Genomic DNA, 22,585 nt, shown 5'->3' with positions numbered 1-22,585 from the left:
GTTGCCTCTCATGTACCACTTAGTTTGACCATGCCGAACTGGAACTAAGGAGTGGAAAGCATCCCCCATGAAAGCACAATCGATAGAGGTTCCTCTTCTATGAAGTCTCGTTTTCATAGGAGATCAATTGGACGGTGAGAGCACACATACAAAAAGGTCGATAGCATGCGAATCTGTAATATCCCATTAGTCCGACATCGAAAGTGGGGAATGTGTGTGATTAGCTTATAAGGGCCTGATGAGTGTACTACGAAACCTCCCGCTTAAGCATTTTGGTCCGCCGTTGAGGACCAAAATGGAGTTATTGGCCAGTTAACTCATCAGACCAGGGTCGTGACATTTGGTATCAGAGCATGGTCTAGTGCCTGTAAGTGTATTAGGTCCCTTGATTGACTTTAACCAATGATTGTCTTTAACCTATTATAGGAGTAATGGAGCCAATTCCAGAGATTAGTGGTCCTGTCACTCAGGGTGCTCATGGTCGCAATGCTACTGGTGTACGCACTCGGAGAGGTGTTCAAACAAATAATAACTTGGAAGCTCCACGCATCGTAGAGCAAACCCAGTCCTCCCGTACACCTGTCACTAATTATGGGCCAGCTTCTCCGACTTCGCAGAATACCCCTCATGCCCCAGCACCCGTCAATGCTCAAGGTGACGTACACGGAATCCTCAATGCTATTAGAGGATACTTTGAGCGTCAAGAGGAACGAGATGAAATTCCACGGGGTAGGAATAATACTTTAGATCACTTTAAGAGATTGGGACCACCGGTTTTTGAAGGCAAGCCAAATCCAATCTTTGCTGAACGTTGGATTCGTCAAGTGGAAAAGACATTCGAAGCTATCGAATGTAGGGAAAATCAGAAAGTGCCTTTTGCTTCTTTCATTTTGGAAGGGAAGACAGACACTTGGTGGACCTCAAAAAGGAGGATGTTAGAGGCGGGAGGTAATGTGGTAACTTGGGAGCGGTTTAAAGATGCATTTTATGAACAGTTCTTTCCTGATTCAGTTCGCTTTGAGAAACAACAAGAGTTCCTTAGCATCCACCAAGGAAATAGAACTGTAATGGAATATGATCATCATTTCACTGAGTTGGCTCAGTTCTCTCCACATATTGCTTTTAATGAAAGTCAAAGAGCTCGTCATTTTGAGAGGGGACTTCGATCATCAATTAGAAAGTCTGTTGCAGTACTGATTTTACCAACATATGCTGAAGTGTTAAATCGAGCTTTGGTGGTAGAGAAATTGGATAATGAATTACAACAAGCAAAGGATCGAAAGCGACCTTTTAGTGCTGCACCATTTACGTATGGGGGATCACATTCTGGACCCTCAAAGAAAGGAAAAGGCAAACAGTTCGGGCATCAACAAGCAGGAGCTCCTAGCAATCAAGTTGTTATAAGATGTTATTTCTGTGGGAAGACAACGCGTATGTTTTTATTGTCAACAACCCAGGCACATGTCGAAGGATTGCCCAAGGAAGCAACATCAACGCCGAGCTCCACCCCAAACAACTGGACAACAACAGTTACGACCAAGAGAGGAAGGACATGCAAGAGTCTACGCACTGACTCACCAAGATGTTGAAGCCTCGGGATCTATTATTAAAGGTATCATCACACTCTGTGGTATGCCAGCATCTGTGCTTATTGATTCTGGTTCTACGCATTCTTTTATATCACCCTATTTTGCTATGAAATTACATAAGAATCGTGAGACAATGAATAATGCATTAATGGTAGTAACACCGGTTGGAAACTCTTTGATAGTTGATCAGATATATAGAAATTGTGTTATTACTATTGAAAGTCACGATTTGCTAGTAGATCTTATTCTACTAGAATTTCAAGATTTCGACGCTATCTTGGGTATGGACTGGCTTTCCGCATACCATGCAAGTGTCGATTGTTTTCGGAAGACTGTTACTTTCTCACCTCTAGATCAACCACCTTTCAAGTTCATTGGGATTCAAGAAAAGTTCCCTTCTATTATTTCAGCCTTGAGTGCTACCCAACTATTACTGAAGGGATGTCAAGGATACTTGGCCTTTATTTCTGGAGAAGAATCTAAGAAGCCAGTATTAAAGGACATCCCCATTGTACGGGATTTTCCAGATGTTTTTCCTGAAGATCTACTTGCACTGCCACCAAATAGACAGATTGAATTTACAATTGATCTTCTACCTGGTACTGCACCTATTTCTAAACCTCCATATAGAATGGCACCAATTGAGTTGGAGTTAAAGAAACAGATCTAAGAGCTTTTGGACAAGGGTTTTATTCGACCTAGTGTATCCCCTTGGGGTGCCCCTATCCTATTTGTGAAGAAGAAAGATGGATCTATACGACTATGCATCGATTTTAGACAACTCAACCAAGTGACCATAAAGAATAAATATCCTCTTCCTCGAATAGATGACTTGTTTGATCAACTTCAAGGTACTCAGGTATACTCAAATATTAATTTGAGATCTGGGTATCATCAACTAAAGATAAGAGAAGGAGACATACAGAAAACTGCCTTTAGAACAATATATGGTCATTATGAATTCTTAGTAATGCCTTTTGGACTCACAAATGCACCAACTGCCTTCATGGATCTCATGAATAGAGTATTCCACCCTTATCTCGATAAATTTGTAATTGTGTTTATTGATGATATCTTGATCTACTCCAAAAGCATAGCAGAGCATGAACACCATCTTAAGACAGTTCTGGAAGTCCTAAGGCGAGAGAAACTATATGCCAAGTTAAGTAAGTGTAACTTTTGGCTCAATGAAATTATGTTTCTCGGTCATGTAATTTCGAGCGCTGGTATATCTGTTGACCCTCACAAGATTGAAGCTGTGATAAAATGGAAGCAGCCTTCTAATGTTTCAGAGATTAGAAGCTTCTTGGGTTTGGCTGGATACTATAGAAGATTCGTAGAAGGCTTTTCAAAAATAGCAGCACCATTGACCAAGTTGACACAAAAGAACATAAAATTCATGTGGGATGATAAATGTCAACAAAGTTTTCAAGAATTAAAGAAGAAATTAACCAGTGCTCCTATCTTGGTGATTCCTTCAGGGGGAGAAGGTTTTGTAGTGTATAGTGATGCCTCACTACAAGGGCTTAGTTGCGTTCTAATGCAAAACGAGAGGGTAGTTGCTTATGCATCGAGGCAATTAAAGCCTCATGAAAAGAACTATCCTACTCATGACTTAGAGCTAGCAGCTATCATTTTTGTACTGAAAATTTGGAGGTATTATCTATATGGACAGACTTTCGAAATCTTCACAGATCATAAGAGTCTCAAATATATTTTTACATAGAAAGATTTAAATATGAGACAAAGAAGGTGGTTGGACTTTCTAAAGGATTATGATTTTAATATCAACTACCATCCTGGGAAAGCTAATGTAGTTGCTGATGCCTTAAGTAGAAATACCTACAGTCTTGTAGCCTATATGAATATTCAAAGGAATTCTATGATGACAGAGTTAGCGGACTTAAAACTTAAACTTTTATCGGAGACAAATAAAGGTTTTCTTGTGTGTTTGATGGCACAATCATTTTTGGTGGAAAAGGTTAAAGAAGGTCAAAAGGAAGATACATATCTTCAAATGATAGTTAAGGAAATAGCTCAAGGATCTAGACCTGAATTTCTCCAAGCCGAAGATGGTTCTATTACATTCCACAATCGACTTTGTGTTCCCGAAAGCCATCCAGTAAAGATGCAATTATTAGAGGAGGCACATAGATCAAAATTTAATATTCATCCCGGGACTACTAAGATGTATCGAGATTTACGCTAAAACTATTGGTGGCGTGGTATGAAGAGAGATATAGTAGAGTTTGTTTCTAAATGTCTGATATGTCAACAGGTGAAGATAGAACATCGAGTACCTGCGGGAAAGTTGCAAAGGATTTCGATTCCTGAATGGAAGTGGGAGCAAGTCACTATGGATTTTGTGACAGGATTACCCAAGACTGTGAAAGGATATGACGGAATTTGGGTAATAGTAGACAGACTTACTAAATCTGCTCACTTCATTCCTATTAACAAGAAGTATTCATTGGATAAACTAGCAAGCTTATATATTAAGGAAATCATTCGATATCATGGGGTGCTAGTTAGCATTATCTCAGATAGAGATCCAAGATTCACCTCCAAATTTTGGGGAAGTCTACAAAAATCTTTGGGCATGCAATTAAAGTTTAGTACAGCCTTTCACCCTCAAACTGATGGTCAATCTGAAAGGACAATACAAACTCTTGAAGATCTCTTAAGAGCATGTGCTTTGGACTTTGGTGGGAGTTGGGATATGCACTTACATCTAATTGAGTTTTCTTATAATAATAGTTACCACTCTAGCATACAGATGGCTCCATTTGAAGCTCTTTATGGAAGAAAGTGCAGATCACCTGTATATTGGGATGAGGTGGGAGAACGAAAGCTTTTGGGGCCTCAGTTAATTCAAAAAGATGCTAATAATATTCGAATTATACGCCAAAGATTATTAACAGCTCAAAGTCGTCAGAAAAGTTATGCAGATCGAAGGCGAAGAGATCTAGAGTTCGAAGTTGATGAGCATGTCTTCTTAAAGGTATCGCCAACCAAGGGAGTTATGAGGTTTGGTCAAAGGGGAAAGTTAGCCCCAAGATTTATTGGCCCATTTGAGATCTTACAAAAGGTTGGGCCTGTAGCATACAGATTGGCATTGCCCCCGGCTTTGGCTAGTATCCATGATGTATTTCATGTGTCTATGCTTCGAAGATATATCAGGGATCCAACACATGTCATATCTTACCAACCTCTACAGCTAAGGGATGATGTTACTTTTGGAGAACAACCAACCCAGATCTTGGAAAGGAAAGAACATGTTCTAAGGAACAAAATTATACCTTTGGTAAAGATTTGTTGGCAACACCATTCAGACCGAGAGGCAACGTGGGAAAGAGAAGAAGATATGCGAGAGCAGTATCCTCATCTATTCTATTAAGGTAAGCTATTTTTGGGGACCAAATTTCCTATAGGAGGGGAGAAATATAATCAAATCAAATATTTAAGTTAGGAATTGATTTTCTTTCCTTACTTGTTATTATAATTTAAGGAAATCTTAATCTACTTCCTTGTTTGTTGATATGAATTAAGGAAATAACTAGTAAGTATTCCAAATATGATGATATCATATTTGTTAGTATATTAAATGGAAATAATTTATATTAAATAAATACAAAAATTAAAATTTATTTCCCTTAATAGAGGCTCACCTCCTCCTATTTAAAGGGAGGGATTTCTCTCCTTCGTTCCTCACCTAGTCGAGCCTGGTAGCGGGAGGAACGATGAGTTACACCCTGTTGACAAGAGAACGAGGAGTTACACCCTATTGACAAGAGGTAGGTTTCTCTACCTTTCTTAAAAGTTTTAGCTTTTATTTTGATTCTTTAAATGTTGAAAGTTTTATATTTTGAAAAATGTGTATCAATTCTTTAAATGTCAAATTTTTTTGTATTAAAGTAATCAGTTAAAGTTTTCAAAATATTCTTTGACCCATGATTAAGGTTTTTATTGTAAAATTAAATATGTTAAAAATGTATATGTTTTATATGATATATTTTCTATATTACAGTTTATCTTTAATCTTATCTGGATTAAAATCTTGTTAGACTAGAATATGTTATCTAAAAGCCCTTTTTGATATCCTTTGATCTGAAATTTAAAATATATTATTTTGAATGATTTAAAATATGACTAGAATATGTTGAAATTTTATGTGTTGAAAACATGATTTTTATTTGAATTTAGAAAGCTATTTCCTTGTGTTAAAACTTATCTCCTAGTCCCTCTTTTAATGTCTTATGATTTCTAGTCAAATTGAGAATGTTATTTCTTTGTATTAAAGCTTTTCTCCTCGTCTATCTTTTAATGCATTATTATGTTTTCATTTATGTTGTTAATGGGTATATGCTATGACTAGTCCATGGGCCAGGGCTAGGTCAGTTTTATGTAATGCATGCTCAATCATTTATAATGCACATGACTAGTAGATAGACTGGCTCAATCTAGCCCAATATTATTGTTGAACTTGAGCCCAAATATTGATTGAATTAAACTAGACTTGATTAGTCTAGATCAATTCAGGGTGATTCCGAATTGATTGACTTATTCAAGTTAGTTTAACCTAAATTGAACTTAATCTAGTCTAAATTATACTAGTCTAGGGTGGTTCCAGACCAGTTAAATAAGGATTAGAGATCAGTTCAGTTAGGCTCTAGTAAATCGAGTTCAATTGAATCGATTAAACTAGAGTTCAAGTCAATTGAGGGTTAATTTATATTATTTGATATTGATGATTTTTGAAAGAGATGTTTTAAATATGTTATTTCATCCCGAAATGGATATGACCAGTGTGAGATTATATTCCTGCCGAGAGCAGGTAGGGCGATTCCCTTCGGGGATTAGCGGGCCGTCAGACGTGGCGGTTGGACGGTTCCTCCATCCGCTGTTGGGAGGAACGTGTCCCCACTTTGGCGGGTGTGGGACACCACTCCATCCGCTGTTGGGAGTGTGATATGAGTTTGCCTCCATCCGCTGTTGGGAGAACACAAACTCATCCCGTAGGATAAAGCCTCTCCATCTGCTGTTGGGGGAGTGCTCCTTCAGGTACTTGATATACGCCAATGGGATGATTGATTGAATTTTGATCATGTATTTATCTTGATTTGACTTTTGGGGTTCCTACTCAGCGTTGCTGAATTTTCTTTGTTTTTGATTTTCAGAGCAGCCTCCCTCTAGTACTAAATCGGATTCCAATGGAGAGCGAACCTTCCTCTACCGCTAGGTAGAGCCACTTGGATGACTCTTGAAGTTAACTTTTCTATTTGTAATTTGATGAATAAATGAATTGTAATAAATGGTTATAGATGATGAATAAAGTGATGTTTATTTATTTGGCCTGTGTGAAAATATATGAAAAAAAAAAATTCAGGATGTGACAGAATCTCTATTTGACTCACTCATCGATAAGACTCATAGGATTTTAGTCTCCTTGATAATATCTTAAGCATTGAAGGTGAATCATCAAAAAAATTTCAACATTTTATTTGCTTTGCATGATCAGATGCACTTGAGAACATAACTCTTCTTTGCGACATCGATAGAGTCGATGAAACACATGTCTATCGATAAGTTTGAAAAAAATTTTATAAGTTTTGATGGGAGATATCTATTTACAGATTGGTTAGTACATATGAAAAAATATTATTGACATTCAAGTTAGCCCGATATAGTTTAAACTTGTAAGCACAAGATTTCCCAGGTATCTCTAAGATGAAAATACTAAGCTCCTGAGAAGATCATCTAAGGTGTTATATACACGAAGATCAATATCGAAAAAAGTTTTTCGAGTCAATCCCTCCGATACCTAAATTAATAACCCAAGGTTGATGAGTCCAATCACTAATGATAAAAAATATCTCATTGATTAGGTTAAAAATAAGTTTTTATATCCAATAACAAAGGAATAATATATTTTATATAATATTATTTGAGGAGTAATCTTTAATTATTTTTAATAACTTTAATTTAATTTGAGATAAATGTTCACGTACACAAATCGATGTGGATAATTTTTATCTTTTTCATTCTATCTGAAGATTATAACATAAGTCGAATAATGATTGTTCGATAATATTTTTTTAATTTTTAAAATATTATAATATTATATAAATTTTAGATTATTATGCACGTGTCGACGTTATGCGCTACGGTTTAACGAAAATCTCTGTCAATTCTTTTTTTTAAATCACTCGTGGATTTTGAGGCAACGGGCCCACCTCTCCATCACTTCACCCGTGGAGACTTCAGCTGGAATTAAAAAAGGAGCCGTGTGAATCACGCACCCATTATTTTACGAGTTCTCTCCCTGCCCTGACGCTGACCACTCCACCGACGCCACGTTGGTGACTGCGTTTCCTGCATTCATTGCCATGAATCCAAAATATGTATGTCCCATTTGCACTTATCCCACCCTTGTTTTTTACGCACGTGGCCGACAATATCAGTGCATGATTCCCCTATCGCTTATTCTTCTTCCTCGTGAAACATCCTCCTGTTGTTTTCACGATAAGTTAAGCACCGGTGAGTCTTCCTCCACAGCCACTGCATCAAAACTCACCTCAACCTGCTCAGTCGTTGATGAGTCCTTGTGACAGAAGAAACCACAACAACTCTCACACGACTACCCTAAAATGTGGTAGGGAAAAGGCCAGCAGGACGTAATTTGTTCATATATGTTTCCTGCCATGCTCTTGACTCATATGGATATTATAAATTATCATTATCCGCCTCGTTTGGGAGATGGATACATCTGCTTCTATAAATAGCAACCCAAAGTGCTCTTCTTCTCCATCATCACTTGACGATCCATTTAGGGAAATAAAGAAGAGGATATGGCGACTCGCGTTCCTTTAGCGTTCCTCTGCTTCATGCTCTTTGCCTCTCCCTTGCTTGCTGCTAAAACCTTCGATTTCTACTACCTAGTCCTGATGGTATAGTGCATCTCTCCCACATTATTTTCCTGTACCTAAGTACAAATTTCAGCTTGATCGGATGGTCCACCTATGGCTCTAATCCATCTATCAATCTCTAGCTCCCATGAAAACTGTCCAAGATGGCTCAGGGAAGCTAATACATAAGCTATGGATGATAACTTGCTTTACCTAATCATAAAAAACCAATCTAGATGGCGATGATGCATCTATATCTACGCTAACGTTCTCCTGTTGCAATTTTCTATCTCACTGGAGAATGTTGATTCATCTAACGTTTGCCATCGATTGCCCGATCGCAGTGGCCGGGAGCGTATTGCGTACAGTCTGCTTGCTGTCGTCCAACAACGGGCCTGCCCAAGAACGATTTCTTCGTTAGGGGACTGTGGCCTTTCGACAGCACCACCGGGAAGCCCGTCACCAAGTGCAACAGTGATCCCTTCGACATCGACCAGGTGTATATAACTAGTTAGCTTCTCTCTTCTCCTATGTCCCAATAAGCCAAACAACATCACCAGTAGTTAACTTCGTCTGATACATATATATATGAATTGCAGCTATCGAGCTTGAACGACGACCTGAACTCGTACTGGGCTAACCTGAAGTGTCCGAGCAACAACGGCGTGGTGTACTGGAAGAAGTCGTGGAAGACTTACGGTGTCTGCTCTCCCATGAACGAGACCGAGTACTTCCAAGCGGCACTGGACCTCAGAGCGAAGGTTGATGTGCTCTCGCTCTTAGACAAGAAAGGTAACCTTGAAACACCAGACACATAACAACGGAGAACGACCGACCCAACCTTTCTTTCTTTCTCCTTGCTGATGAAGCAGGTATTAAACCGTCGTTGTTGTACATACACGGTGCTTCCGACATCGAGAAAGCCATCGCGGAGGGGATTGGAGCAACGCCTGTGATAAGGTGCAGCAAGGGACTGCTGGGACTGTTCCAACTGTACGAGATCTACATATGCGTGGACAAGGATGGGAAGACGATCATCGAGTGCCCGGTGAAGCCGCGGTTCACGTGTTCCGAGGAGATTCTTTTCACCCCTTTCGATACCAACAAACTCCACAACGTGCCGCCGGCGGAACTCCCCGTCTCAGATGAATGATTAGAGCAAACGAGAGGAAGTGTTTGGGCTGGCCGCACTCGGTTCCTCCGAATAAAGGATCTGGCCTTTCCTTTTGCTTATGAGTTATGACCAGTCTCCTTCTACCTGCTTATATTGCTTTGGACGCCATCTTTTCTTTCTCCTCCTTCTCTGCTATGGCAAAGAGAAACTCAAGCAGTATGCATGGTGCTAGTAATTTCCGCTATTAATAATTAGAATGAAAAGATCTTTCTCCCTGCTTAGCTTAATATTTCAGATAAATTGTGATGGTGGTTGTTGGGGAACGAATGTGTCGTGGCTGATGAGTCAGCACGGCTTGTCCACGAGTCGATGTCGAGAGCCTCCTGTCGGTAGAGCTGGTTGTCGGAGCCGACTAGAACCTCGAGTCAAGGGGTGGGTTGGTTGATGGCTCGCCACGGGGCGCCGGTCCACGACTCCCGAGGTTGGGTTTCCTTCCTGCAAAAATGGTCTTCGTCGGGTGATCCCCGACTTTGGCACCTCTGATGAGCAAGTCAGTTGTCTCCATTTTTTTCTCCCCTTTTTGGAGACCGTGATAGAGGTCTTTATATTATTGTGAGAAGGTCGGTCATACGTGGATTGACATGGTGGACATAGCACGACATTAGTACGGATTCTGGCTTGGTGTGCGGGCATTGTCGTATCGGGATTACCGGGACCAGGTGTGTCGAACAGTGTCTTGGGGGTACGAGTTCTGACGCAGCATGTGACATCAGCTGTGACGTGTCCATAGGGCAATACATACCTTATCAGTGGTGATATGGATGATGCATGAATAACTTGATTCTGTTCAGATCCTATATGCATAATAAATCTGATATAGTCAAATGTTCAAACATTCCCTCGGGGTTGAATACAACTCGAACAATATGGGTTTTTTTTATCTTGATCAGAAGTGATCCACTTGTTACGGTAAGTAACTTTTTTAGCCGTGACCTCGGGGTCGACACGGTTGGTTCAGGGCTCCGAATGGCTGGGGTTAGACGTGGCTCCCCTTGGGATCTCGTGGCGGCCGTTGCAGGGGGTCTGGCTGGAAAGTTCCGCGATACCGAGTAGGGCTTAACAAGTCCGCCCAATCTTTGATCTGGGTAAGTACTTTCCTTCTTGCTTTGGCTAGTCTTGTTTGCCTAACGCCACCCCCTTTTTAACCCGTCCTTTCCTACCGCAGATCTTCCATTATGCGACGGCCCTGATGGACAGGGTGCGTGATGCCGGGCGGATCATCGGGGGCCTCATCAACCGTAATGCCGAGCTCCACCGCCAGGTGGAGGAGGTTCGCGCTGGGGCCGGTCCAGAGGCCGTGGCAGCCGTCGAGAGGCGCGCGGCTGAGTTTGAGGCGGAGGCGGCTCGCCTCTTGTCGGAGCTCGAGGCCTCGAAAAATGCGAACGAGGAGCTCCAAAAGACAGTAAGGTTGGAGCGGGTCGAGCTCCGACTGTTGAAGTCGGAGGCGAGCGCCCTCAGCAAGAAGCTGGAGGGGGCGAAGGCCGAAGCAAGAGCAGCCTCGGAAGCATTGGCGGAGGAGGCCCGACTTCGACTCGCGAAAAACAAGGAGCTCCTCAAGGCATACAAGAAATCGGAGGGGTTCGAGCTTGGGCTGACGCGGACGGGGCGGGTATCATTCGAATATGGATACCGAATCGCTACTTCCCGTTTCCGCGCTCGTCACCCTGGTCTCGAGGTGGAGGATAACCCCTTCGCTCCTCACCCCGAGGACCAAGGGGTAGACATGCCCGAGGAGGTCCCCTTCGACGATCGCCTGGAGGAGCCACAACAATGAAGAAGGGTCCTGTATTTTGTTTTGCTAGTCGGTTTTTGTAAGTCGGGTCCTGTAAGTTGGCTTGCTTTCTTCAATAAAAGGAAAAACTTTTCTCCTTTCGTCTTATTGTCTCCTTCTTCTTTTCCTAGGCAAAAAGTTTCTTCCTTCGGAAAGAAGTTCTTCTTCTCTAAACGAAAAAGGTTTCTTTGTTTCAGACGAAAAACTTCTTAAGGTTCCCGACGTTCCAGGTTCTCGGCAAGGGAGAATCATCCATTGTCGTGAGCCGGTAAGTACCCGGTCGGACTACCTCGACGACCTGATAAGGTCCTTCCCATTTAGGGGCTAGCTTCCCCCTGGCTCCGGTCGGGTCGCTGACCTCGGCCTTTCGGAGGACCAGGTCGCCTAACTTAATCGATCGGGGTCGTACCTTCCTGTATAGACCCTTGCGATGGCTCTCTTATAAGAGAGGGCCTTCAGGTATGCGTCAGCGCGCCGCTACTCGAGCATGTCGAGGCTGGCTCGAAGTCCCTCGTTCGAGACTTCCTCATCATAGCTCCTCGTCCGAAGGGTGGAGATAGCCACCACGGGTGGCAGGACAGCTTCGGTTCCGAACGTCAGGCTGTACAGGGACTCTCTGGTTGCGGTCTTGGGAGTGGTGCGTAGTGACAATAGGACGCTAGGGAGTTCGTCGGTCCAGGCCGATCGGGCTGCGGACACCCTTCTTTTGAGTCCGTCCAAGATGGACCGATTGGTTACCTCTACCAACCCGTTCATCGGAGGATGGGCCACTGAGCTGAACCTTAGCTGGATGCCATGACTGGCACAGAACTTTCGGAACCTCCTACCGGCGAACTGAGGTCCGTTATCCGTAATGATGGTTTTGGGCAACCCGAACCGAGTCACCAGGTTTCTCCACACGAACTTCTCCATTTGTTGCTCCGTGATTGTCGCCAATGGCTTGGCCTCGACCCACTTCGTGAAATAATCCACTCTCACGATGATGTACTTTCGCTGCCCCGAAGCTGGTGGGAAAGGTCCGAGCAGGTCCAACCCCCACTGTGCGAACGGCCACGCGGACGCGATGGGGCTAAGTGGGACCGCGGGCTATCAGGGTGTGCGAGCGTGTTCTTGGCACGAACCGCACTGCTGCGCGTAAGCTTTCGCGTCTCGGCACATGGTCGACCAGTAGTAACCTTGGCGAAGTATTTTGTGTGCCAAGGTTCGCCCGCCGCTGTGTTTTCCGCAGACTCCCTCGTGGATCTCGGCCAGGACCGTCTGGGCCTCGTCGGGCTCCAAGCATCGTAGGAGGGGGTAGGTGAAGGACCGCCTATAAAGCCGGCCACTCTCTTCAGTGTACCACGCGTGTGTACGACGCAGACGCCGAGCCGCAACTTCGTCGTGGGGAAGGGTCCCATCCCGCTTCAAGCGTAGCAGCTCCTGCACCCATGTGATCGGCGCACTGCCGGGGGCTGTAGTCGCTACTTCAAAGGCGCGGGCAGGAAGCTCCTCGACCTCTAGCCGTGCTTCGTAGGTCGGCTTCGACGCCAGTTTAGCCAGCGCATCGGCCCGCTCGTTCTCCTCCCTTGGAACATTGGACAATGTGAAATAAGGGAACTTAGCAGTCAGGTCCCTTACCCGTGCTAGGTATTTCGCCATGGTTGGGTCCCGATCCTCGTATCCACCGCTGAGATGCTCGGCCACAAGCTGCGAGTCAGTGAGGACGTGTATAGCAGCCACCTGCATCTCGAGGGCCAACCTGAGTCCTGCTAGGAGCGCCTCGTATTCCGCTTCGTTGTTAGTGGCTTTAAACCCGAAGCGGAGGGAGCGCTCGAACGAACGGCCGTCGGGGGCAAGCAGAACTAGTCCCGCGCCGGCACCCTTTGAGCTGGCCGAGCCGTCCACATGTAGGATTCAAGCCTCGGGAGGTTGCTTGAGATCCCCGTCTGCCACCTGAGTTAGCTCCGCGATGAAGTCGGTTACCACATGGGCCTTGATGGCGGTCCTGGGCACGTATCTTATATCATGTTCACCGAGCTCCACCACCCATTTGAGGAGCCGTCCTGCAACATCAAATTTAGATAAAACCTGCCGAAGGGGTTGGTCGATGATGACCTCCACCGGGTGGGCCTGGAAGTAGGGGCACAACTTCCGAGCTGACAGCATCAGGGCGAGCACGAGTTTCTCTATCGGCGGGTAACGCCCCTCGGGTCCGCTCAGGATGTGGCTGACGTAGTAGATCGGAAGTTGTTCGCTAGAGCTTTCTTTGATCAGGACGGAACTGACTGCATGGGGGGAGGCCGCTAGGTAGAGGCCCATCTTTTCCCCGGGAGAAATAGAGGCGAGTCGGGGGAGGTTGGCCAGGTGCTATTTCGTTTGTTTGAAAGCTTCCTCGCACTCCGTCGTCCACTGGAAGCTTTTCAGGTTTTTGAGCGCCCTGAAGAAGGGGAGGCAGCAATCGCCTGACCGGGCGAGAAAGCGAGACATGGCAACAAGCCTTCCGTTAAGTCGCTGCAGGTCTTTGATCGTCCGGGGTGACTGCATGTCGATGATTGCCTAGACCTTCTCCGGGTTGGCGTCAATCCCTCTTTCGTGTATGATGAACCCGAGGAATTTCCCGGAGGTGACACCGAAGGCGCATTTTGTGGCATTAAGTCGCATACCGAACTTGTGTAGCATGGCAAACGCCTCGGTCAGGTCGGCAATGTGTGCTCCGGCCTCTTGGCTTTTCACGATCATGTCGTCCACGTAAACTTCCATTTTCCTCCCGTTCTGGTGGGCAAACATCTTGTTCACCGTTCTCTGATATGTGGCCCCGGCGTTCTTCAATCCGAACGGCATGACCTTATAGAAGTACACCCCTTGACCGGTGAGGAAGGTCGTATGCTCTCTGTCTTCGGGTTGTTAGGATCGAGAGCACTAAGAGGGGGGGGGGGTGAATTAGTGCAGCGGAAATCTTACAGCGATTAAAAACCAAAAGCTGCGTTCGTTCAAAAACTATTATGATGCAAAAGCAAATTCTCAGTTTGTATCTAAGTGCAGTTTGCGTCTAAGCGCAGATTGCGTCTAAGCGCAGTTTTGCGTCTAAGCGCAGTTTACGTCTAAACTCAGATTTACGTCTAAACGCAGTTTTACGTCTAAACGCAGATTTATGTCTAAACGCAGATTTACGTCTAAACGCAGATTTACGTCTAAACGCAGTTTTACGTCTAAACGCAGATTTACGTCTAAACTCAGATTTACGTCTTAAACTCAGATTTACGTCTAAACGCAGATTTACGTCTAAACGCAGTTTTACGTCTAGACGCAGATTTACGTCTAAACTTTGAAACTTGTTTGTATACTCGCAGAAGGCAGTATGCAGTTGAAATCAAGACGTAAACGTGAACTGAAATCTGATGAGCGAGGAAAGCCGATTTACGTCTGAATGCAGTTTTACGTCTAAATGCTGAAACTCGTTCGTAAAATCGTAGAGGAAAGTTTGCAGTTATCAATAGGATCAAAATGTAAGTGTAAACTGCAAAGAAGCTCGTTCGTAAAAGCACGGAAGACAGTTCTGCAGAATCAAACGTAAACGTAAACAGTAATGTATGAAAATACGAATTTACGTCTGAATGCAGATTCAGAAGAACAGCACTTAGAACTTGTTCGTGAAAGCGCAGAGAGCAGTAGCAATGAAGGAGGTTTGCAGTAATGATAAAGTGCTCGAAAATAAACGCAAACCAGAGATTTAGAGTGGTTCGGTCAGCCTTGACCTACTCCACTTTTGGCTTCCTCCACCGACGAGGTTGCCGACGTCAACTAGGTGCCTTCCTTCAATGGGCGAAGGCTAACTGCCCTTTTACAGTTTCTCTCCTTTTGACAGGCTTAGGAGACAACCTTTACAGACCTTTCTCTCCTCACATTACAATTGAAAACTTGAAGAACAGAAGGAGGAGACTTAAAGACTTTACAACACTTTTGAGCTCTTAGAATCACAGAAAAGATCAAGATTTCGGTGTTGGTCTGTATCTTTTCAGTGCTGAATGGGTGGGGTATTTATAGGCCCCAACCCAATTCAAAATTCGAGCTCAAAACGATCAAATCGATCAAATCCCAGAATTCTGGGATCAGGCGGTTGCACCTCTTGACTGGAGAGGTGGCACCGCCTGGCAGAGCTCGAAGACTGAGCTCAGGCGATTGCTTCTCTCTGCTAGAGCTCGAAGACTGAGCTCGATGGTTGCATCACCTAGCAGAGCTCGAAGACTGAGCTTGGTGGTTGCATCACCTGGCAGAGCTCGAAACTGAGCTCGGTGGTTGCATCACCTGGCAGAGCTCGAAACTGAGCTCAGGCTGATGCACCTCTCTGCCAGAGCTCGAAGACTGAGCTCGGTGATTGCATCACCTGGCAGAGCTCGAGACTGAGCTCAGGCTGATGCACCTCTCTGCCAAAGCTCGAAGACTGAGCTCGGTGGTTGCATCGCCTGGCAGAGCTCGAAACTTGAGCTCTGGCGGTGCTACCTCTTGGCAGAGGAGGTTGCACCGCCCAGTCTAGCTCGAAGACTGAGCTCTGGGCGGTTGCACCTCTTGGCTGGGGCGGTTGCACCTCCCAGCCTTGCAGCCCTGGCGGTTGCACCTCCTGGCTGGGGCGGTTGCACCTCCCAACCTCGCAGGAAGACATAGCCTGGGCGGTGCTACCTCCAACCCTGGCGGTGGCACCTCTTCACTATTCCAGCTCACTTGGTTTGGCTCCAAACTTGGTCCAAACCAGTCCGAACTTGGGCCTAATTGGCCCCTACTTGGGTTATAGGATTAACACCTAATCCTAACCCTAATTAACGTGCTAACTATGAATTTAAAGACATTTTCTAAGCTATTACAAAGTCCGCAAGTCAAGACTTCTTCTAGCGAGCTTCCGGCAAGCTTCCGGCGGTCTTCTGATGAACTCTCGGAAACCATTCTGCGGACTCCCGGCAAGCTCCTAGACTTCACGATTTGTTCTTAGCGAGTTCCAACGAGCTTCTTCGGCAAGCTCCGATCTTTCTCGGCGAGCTCCGCGAACTCCCAACGAATCTTCGGACTTCCGTCGAACTCTCGAACTCGCAACAAATCCTTCGTGCTTGACTCCGACACTTTGTTTCGCTTTATGTCTTCATCGTTATCATAGTTAATCCTGCACAACAAAACAAAACTTCGATCGAGACAATTAATCCTAAGCAATTAACCAAGTTGTCCGACATGTCATTGGTCCCTCGACGCTTCGTCCGATTCTTCGGCGCATCGTCCTCTCCTGCAGCCTATTGCCCAATCGGCCAGTTGACTCCGCAACTCCGATATCCTTGGCACAATACCCGCTCTTCTTGGCCCGATGCCCGAGTTCACGGCCCGAAGCCTTCTGTCGATACGTCGACCGATCCACCGGCCCGACGTCCAATCTTCTGACATGTTCCTTCGGCACAACATGATTTTCCTGCTTTAATTGTCTCATCCTGATCGAAGCATCCTGCGTCACTCAAAACGCAGATTAAATCATAAACATATATCAAGTAGTTTCATCATCAAAATACGAGATTCAACACGGGTGCCATCCTGATCTGGTTTTATCCCGAATAGGCATCCATGAAAGAGAGGCGTGCATGTCCGGCCGTCGCGTCGACCAGCTGGTTGATCCTCGGGAGGGGGTAGCAGTCTTTCGGGCATGCATTGTTGAGACTAGTGTAGTCAACGCACATCCTCCAGCTTCCATTGTGTTTTTTCACAAGGACTACATTGAATAGCCATTGAGGATACCTGGCTTCTTCTATGAAGCCTGCCGCTAAGAGACGGGTCACCTCTTCTCGTATGGCACGTTGCCGGTCAGGAGCTTGCCGCCTGGGTCTTTGTTTCACCGGGCGAGCGTCAGGTGGGATGTTGAGGTGGTGCTGTGCAACTCCTGGATCGACGCCTGTCATGTCAGATGGGGACCAGGCGAAGACGTCGGCATTTTCCCGCAGGAGGCCGACGAGCTGCTCTCGTTCCTGTTCGGGTAGTTCCGAACCAACTTTGACCGTCCGGTCAGGCCGGGCTTCTTGTAATGGTATATCCACGGTGGACCCCCTCGGCTCGGGATGAGGGGCCGGCTTTTTTGTTTCCCACGGATCTTCCAGCGGCGGCTCGATCCTGGTCCTCTTGTGTAGTGAAACGACGGTCAGGTAGCACCGCCTGGACTCTCAGGGCTTCCTGTAACTTCTCCGACCCCAGCGTGAGTCGGAAACTTGATGGTTTGGTAGTAGGTCGAGACGACGGCTCTGACCTTGTTGAGGGTCGGCCGTCCGAGTATGGCGTTGTAAGCAGTGGGAAGGTCGACCACCAAAAAGGTGGTCATTACCGTCTTCGACCTCGGCGGGACCCCTAGGGTTAAGGGCAGAGTAATAGCCCCCAAAGGTGATATCGAATCTCCTGTGAATCCGATGAGGGCTGAACTCATTGGCCTCATATTCTCCCTGGCCAAGCCGAGCTTCTGGAAGGCGTCGAAGTAGAGTATATCGGCCGAGCTTCCAGTGTCGACCATGATCCTTCTTACCTGCGCGTTGGCCACCCTATCCGATATCACAAGGGCGTCGTCGTGTTCGGGTTGCTTGGATACCCCGGCCAGGAAGGTGATTTCGGGCTCGGGCTTGTGTCCAGAGGTTACGTCTGGAGCGGCTCGGGCGTACGCCTTTCTTCCTGACATGGAGCCCCCCCCCCCCCCCGATGCGGGGCTGCCAGCGATTACGTCGATGTGTCTCTCGACGGGGCCCTCCGGACGAGGTGATAGCTCTTTGTCCGGCAGAAGGTAGTGGCCGAGACGCCCTCGGCGGATGAGCTCCTCGATTTGCCTTTTTAGCTCACGGCACTATTCAGTGTCGTGCCCTTGTTGCCGATGGAAGTGGTAGTATTTTGAACGGTCCGCGAGCTCTCGCGGGTTCCTCATTGGGTGGGGCTCCTTGACTAGTCCCTTCCCCTTCTCATGGAAAAATATTTCCGTTCGTGACGAATTCAAGGCGGGGAGAGGAGGCCTTGGGTCGGATCTGTCTAACTTACGATGGGACGCGGTGGGTTGTTGCTGTCAGGGGGGCTCCGACTTGACTTTTTTGTGCTCCTCCCGCTTCCCAACCATCCATGTCTCCGTGGCGATGAACTGGCCAGCACGCTGAAGCATTTCGGGGACCGCGGCGGGGGGTCGTTCCACGAGAGACCAGAAGAACCTGGAAGGCCGCAGGCCTGTCATGAATGCCTGCATCAATAGAGAGGGGTGAGCATCCGACAGCCCGCGAATTTGCGTCGTAAAGCGGTTCACAAAATGGGAGAGGGGCTCGTTGTTAGGACTCTAGCTAGGAGAGTCCTAATTGAGAGGGACATTCTGTTAGGACTCTAGCTAGGAGAGTCCTAATTGAGAGGGACACTCTGTTAGGACTCTAACTAGAAGAGTCCTAATTGAGAGAGACATTCTGTTAGGAGGTTTTTTCTTAAGAGAAGAATTAGGAGTTGTAAGGGAATAGAAGTCTTGAGTATGAGTCATATTAGGAGTTGGTTAGAAGTAAGAGTCTTAAGTAAGAGTCCTATTAGGAGTTAGGGTTTAGAAGCCCTATAAATAACCATGTATTCCTTCTCTTTTGTTAAGCAATAGATGAATCTTTTCTGCAGCCTTTGAGCAGCAACTTGGAGGGAGGAACCCCTATAGAGTTCCAAGGAGGCCGATCCCCTAAAGAGATCAACCCCAAGTTTAGAATCTGCAAGGGTTCTAACACCTGGTATCAGAGCAGCGTTCTTGGCATCTCGCTGCCCTTCCACTGCCATCCATCAACCCTCCACAACCGCCCAAAGCAATTCCCACAATTGCTTAAAAGATCGTCGTCAAATTCCACCGTCATCTCCACCACCGCAGATCATCCTTTGATCTCCCTGTGAATTGCAGCAGCAAACTTTCACTGATTTCTATCAAACCCATACATGCCTTTAACCCGTCAACAAAAGAGAGATCTTAACATCACAGATTTGGAGTCATATACTATGGCATCTGAGGACGCAATCAATGCTAAATTTGAAGCCTTTGAGGCACGAATGGAGGATAAGATTCGGACTCTCCTTACCGAATTCAGTTTGGGCCGACCACCAAGCCCGAAGAAATCACATCAAGGAGAGAGCTCTAATCAATCAAATCATGCCCAAAGAGATGTCTTCCAAGAGAGGGGAGGTTCTATGACCGACCCCAACTATTCGCGCATGAGAGTGGACTTCCCTAGATGGGAAGAAGGAGACCCAATTGGTTGGATCTCGCGCGCGGAGCGATATTTTCGGTACCATAAAACTGCGGATGCATCCATGGTGGAAATTGCAGCTATACATCTGGAAGGGGATGCCATACAATGGTTTGACTGGTTTGAACACACTTATGGAGCCCTTTCATGGCGACAATTCAAAGAAGGACTACTGATCCGCTTCGGACCAACTTATTATGAGAACATTGACGGACAACTAGCAAAGATCCGACAAACCTCCACCATTCAGGAGTACCAAACCAGGTTTGAAAGGTTATCTAATCAAACTCGTGATTGGTCTGAAAAACAGTTATTGGGGACTTTTATTGAGGGCTTAAAGCCGGAGATCCGGGGAGAAGTTAAGGCGCGACAACCATACACGCTTATGGCAGCCATCTCTTTCGCACGACTTCAAGAGGAGCGATTGAACCATGAAGCCCGGAGGACAAGGATCACTCCACGACCTACAATACTAAAGCCCTCAGCCCTCCCTACTATCAACCGAGTCCCTGCACCGAAAAGGTTAACAAGAGAAGAACTTCGAGAGCGATCTGCGAAAGGGTTATGTTGGCATTGCGACGAGCCGTGGAGCCGCGAGCATCGCTGTAAAAAAGGTAGACTTCTTATGATTGAACCAGTAGAAGAAGAGGTCATTGAACATCTAGAAGAGAGCCTTGAACATGAAGAAGAAGATATGGAAGAAGAGCCACAGCCGACCGACATTACGGTACATGCACTAGCCGGCTACTCAAATCCACAAACGATGAAAGTTGGAGGCCTTCTCAAACAACAGCCGATCACTGTTCTCATCGACACGGGTAGCACTAATAACTTCCTGAATAGTAAGGTTGCTGCTCGGATGGCACTGCATATTGAAGGTTGCAGCAAGTTCGATGTAAAGGTTGCCGACGGCAGAATCCTAAAGTGCGACCAAAGATGCCCGCAGGTGAAACTATTACTGCAAGACCAAGAAATTATCACCGATTTCTTCCTCCTACCAATCGATGACTATGAGGCAGTGCTTGGTATCGAATGGCTGACTACACTAAGTGATGTCTCTTGGAACTTTTCTAAATTAATTATGAAATTCTACTGTAAGGGCAAACAGATCATCCTACGCGGGAAGCGCGGAAGCAACGTTACCACTGTTTCGACCCAACGAATGGAGAAAGTTTTACACAAGGTAAATGGTACCTTTTTGATGCACCTCCAACAGCAACCAAAGGGGAAGAAAATAGAATTTGAAGATCAAAATCTTGCCCAATTGCTCACTGAATTTGCTGACATATTTGCTGAACCGCACGGTCTTCCTCCTTCTCGGCAACATGACCATCGAATTCCAATCCTTCCGGGCAAGCCACCAGCGAACACTCGACCATACTGATATCCTCACCTCCAGAAAGATGAAATTGAAAAGATCGTAAAGGAGATGCTTGAAACAGGGGTGATTCGACCAAGTTGCAGCCCCTATTCCTCACCGGTGCTACTTGTACGCAAGAAGGACGGAACTTGGCGGATGTGCATTGACTACCGAGCTTTAAATGGCATCACCGTCAAGGACAAATACCCAATACCAGTGGTGGATGAACTTCTTGATGAATTGAAAGGAGCTCGAGTCTTCACGAAGTTGGACCTCCGATCCGGTTACCACCAAATTCGGGTATGTGACGATGACATTCCAAAAACTGCATTTCGCACACATGATGGCCATTATGAATTCTTGGTAATGCCTTTTGGACTCACTAATGCTCCTTCAACGTTTCAAAGTCTCATGAATGATATATTTCGGAGCTTTCTTCGTAAATTTGTGCTGGTATTTTTCGATGATATTCTCGTTTACAGCCCTTCTCTTGAGACTCACTTTCAACATTTACGGATTGTTTTGACGATCCTTCGGGAGAATACTCTTTTTGTTAAGCAACCAAAGTGCAGCTTTCTCCAGCAAAAAGTAGAGTACCTTGGGCATATAATATCAGAAGAAGGAGTGGCAGTAGACCCAACAAAAATTGAGGCAATGCAAGGCTGGCCGAAACCTACAAACGTGAAATTACTACGGGGGTTCCTTGGACTAACGGGCTACTACCGAAAATTTGTTAAGGACTATGGGAAGATCAGTGCACCACTCACTTCTTTACTGAAAAAAGATGCTTTCCAATGGTCGGACAAAGCCTCTGCTGCCTTCGACAAACTTAAAGCAGCCATGACAACGACGCCGGTGCTTGCGCTACCAGATTTCAATAGACCCTTCATCATTGAGGCCGACGCATCTGGAGTCGGAATTGGAGCTGTTCTCATGCAAAATGGTCGACCACTCGCATACACTAGCAAGGCATTATCTCCCTCCCATCAAAACATGTCAGTATATGATAAGGAGATGCTTGCCATTGTACACGCAGTAACGAGGTGGAGACCCTACCTGATCGGCCGGCGATTTCAAATTAAAACTGACCATAAAAGCCTCAAGTACTTTTTGGAGCAAAAGATATCATCCCCTGAGCAGCAAAAATGGGTAACCAAACTTCTTGGATTTGATTATGAAATTATTTACAAAAAGGGGAAAGAAAACGTTGTTGCAGATGCACTCTCACGGCTACCTGAACAAGCTAAGGTTTCAGCCATCTCCCTTCCTACCACCAGTCTCCTCGAGGACATTAGGGAAGAATGGAAAAAGGATCCAGAGATCAACAAGATCATAAAAAAATTGGAGGAGGATCCAAGTGCAATAGCCCACTATACCTGGGATTCGAGGGATTTACGCTACAAAGGTCGCATTGTGCTTATACCTAACTCCCCTTGCATCGCAATCATCTTGCATGAAATGCACTCTATACCTTCAGCAGGGCACTCTGGATTCCTAAGAACCTACAAAAGAGTGAAGCAAAATTTTTATTGGAAAGGGATGAAAAAAA

General features: G+C 45.7%; 3 protein-coding genes across 3 annotated transcripts; 2 read left to right on the top strand and 1 right to left on the bottom strand.

Annotated features, from left to right (window-relative positions):
* Positions 1-8,377: 8,377 nt before the first annotated feature.
* On the top strand, positions 8,378-9,889 carry LOC135635909 (ribonuclease 3-like). Its single transcript, XM_065147372.1, has 4 exons — positions 8,378-8,536; positions 8,839-8,991; positions 9,094-9,286; positions 9,367-9,889. Exons 1-4 carry the CDS (start codon positions 8,438-8,440, stop codon positions 9,645-9,647), a joined length of 726 nt encoding a protein of 241 aa, XP_065003444.1. The 5' UTR covers positions 8,378-8,437; the 3' UTR covers positions 9,648-9,889.
* Positions 9,890-10,041: 152 nt separating this feature from the next.
* LOC135635910 (uncharacterized) lies at positions 10,042-11,508 on the top strand. Its single transcript, XM_065147373.1, has 2 exons — positions 10,042-10,753; positions 10,834-11,508. The coding sequence occupies exon 2, from the start codon at positions 10,858-10,860 to the stop codon at positions 11,440-11,442; it is 585 nt and encodes a 194-aa protein (XP_065003445.1). The 5' UTR covers positions 10,042-10,753; positions 10,834-10,857; the 3' UTR covers positions 11,443-11,508.
* Positions 11,509-11,916: 408 nt separating this feature from the next.
* LOC135635220 (uncharacterized) lies at positions 11,917-13,737 on the bottom strand. Its single transcript, XM_065146164.1, has 3 exons — positions 13,507-13,737; positions 12,561-13,299; positions 11,917-12,443 (listed from the first exon to the last, which is right to left on the bottom strand). The coding sequence occupies exons 1-3, from the start codon at positions 13,735-13,737 to the stop codon at positions 11,917-11,919; spliced, it is 1,497 nt and encodes a 498-aa protein (XP_065002236.1).
* Positions 13,738-22,585: the final 8,848 nt, after the last annotated feature.

This window comes from Musa acuminata, chromosome BXJ3-4 (genome assembly GCF_036884655.1).
Source record: "Musa acuminata AAA Group cultivar baxijiao chromosome BXJ3-4, Cavendish_Baxijiao_AAA, whole genome shotgun sequence".
Taxonomy (NCBI): Eukaryota; Viridiplantae; Streptophyta; class Magnoliopsida; order Zingiberales; family Musaceae; genus Musa; species Musa acuminata.
The sequence above is the reverse complement of the archived record's forward strand: the minus strand, read 5'-3'. Positions and strand labels throughout refer to the sequence as shown.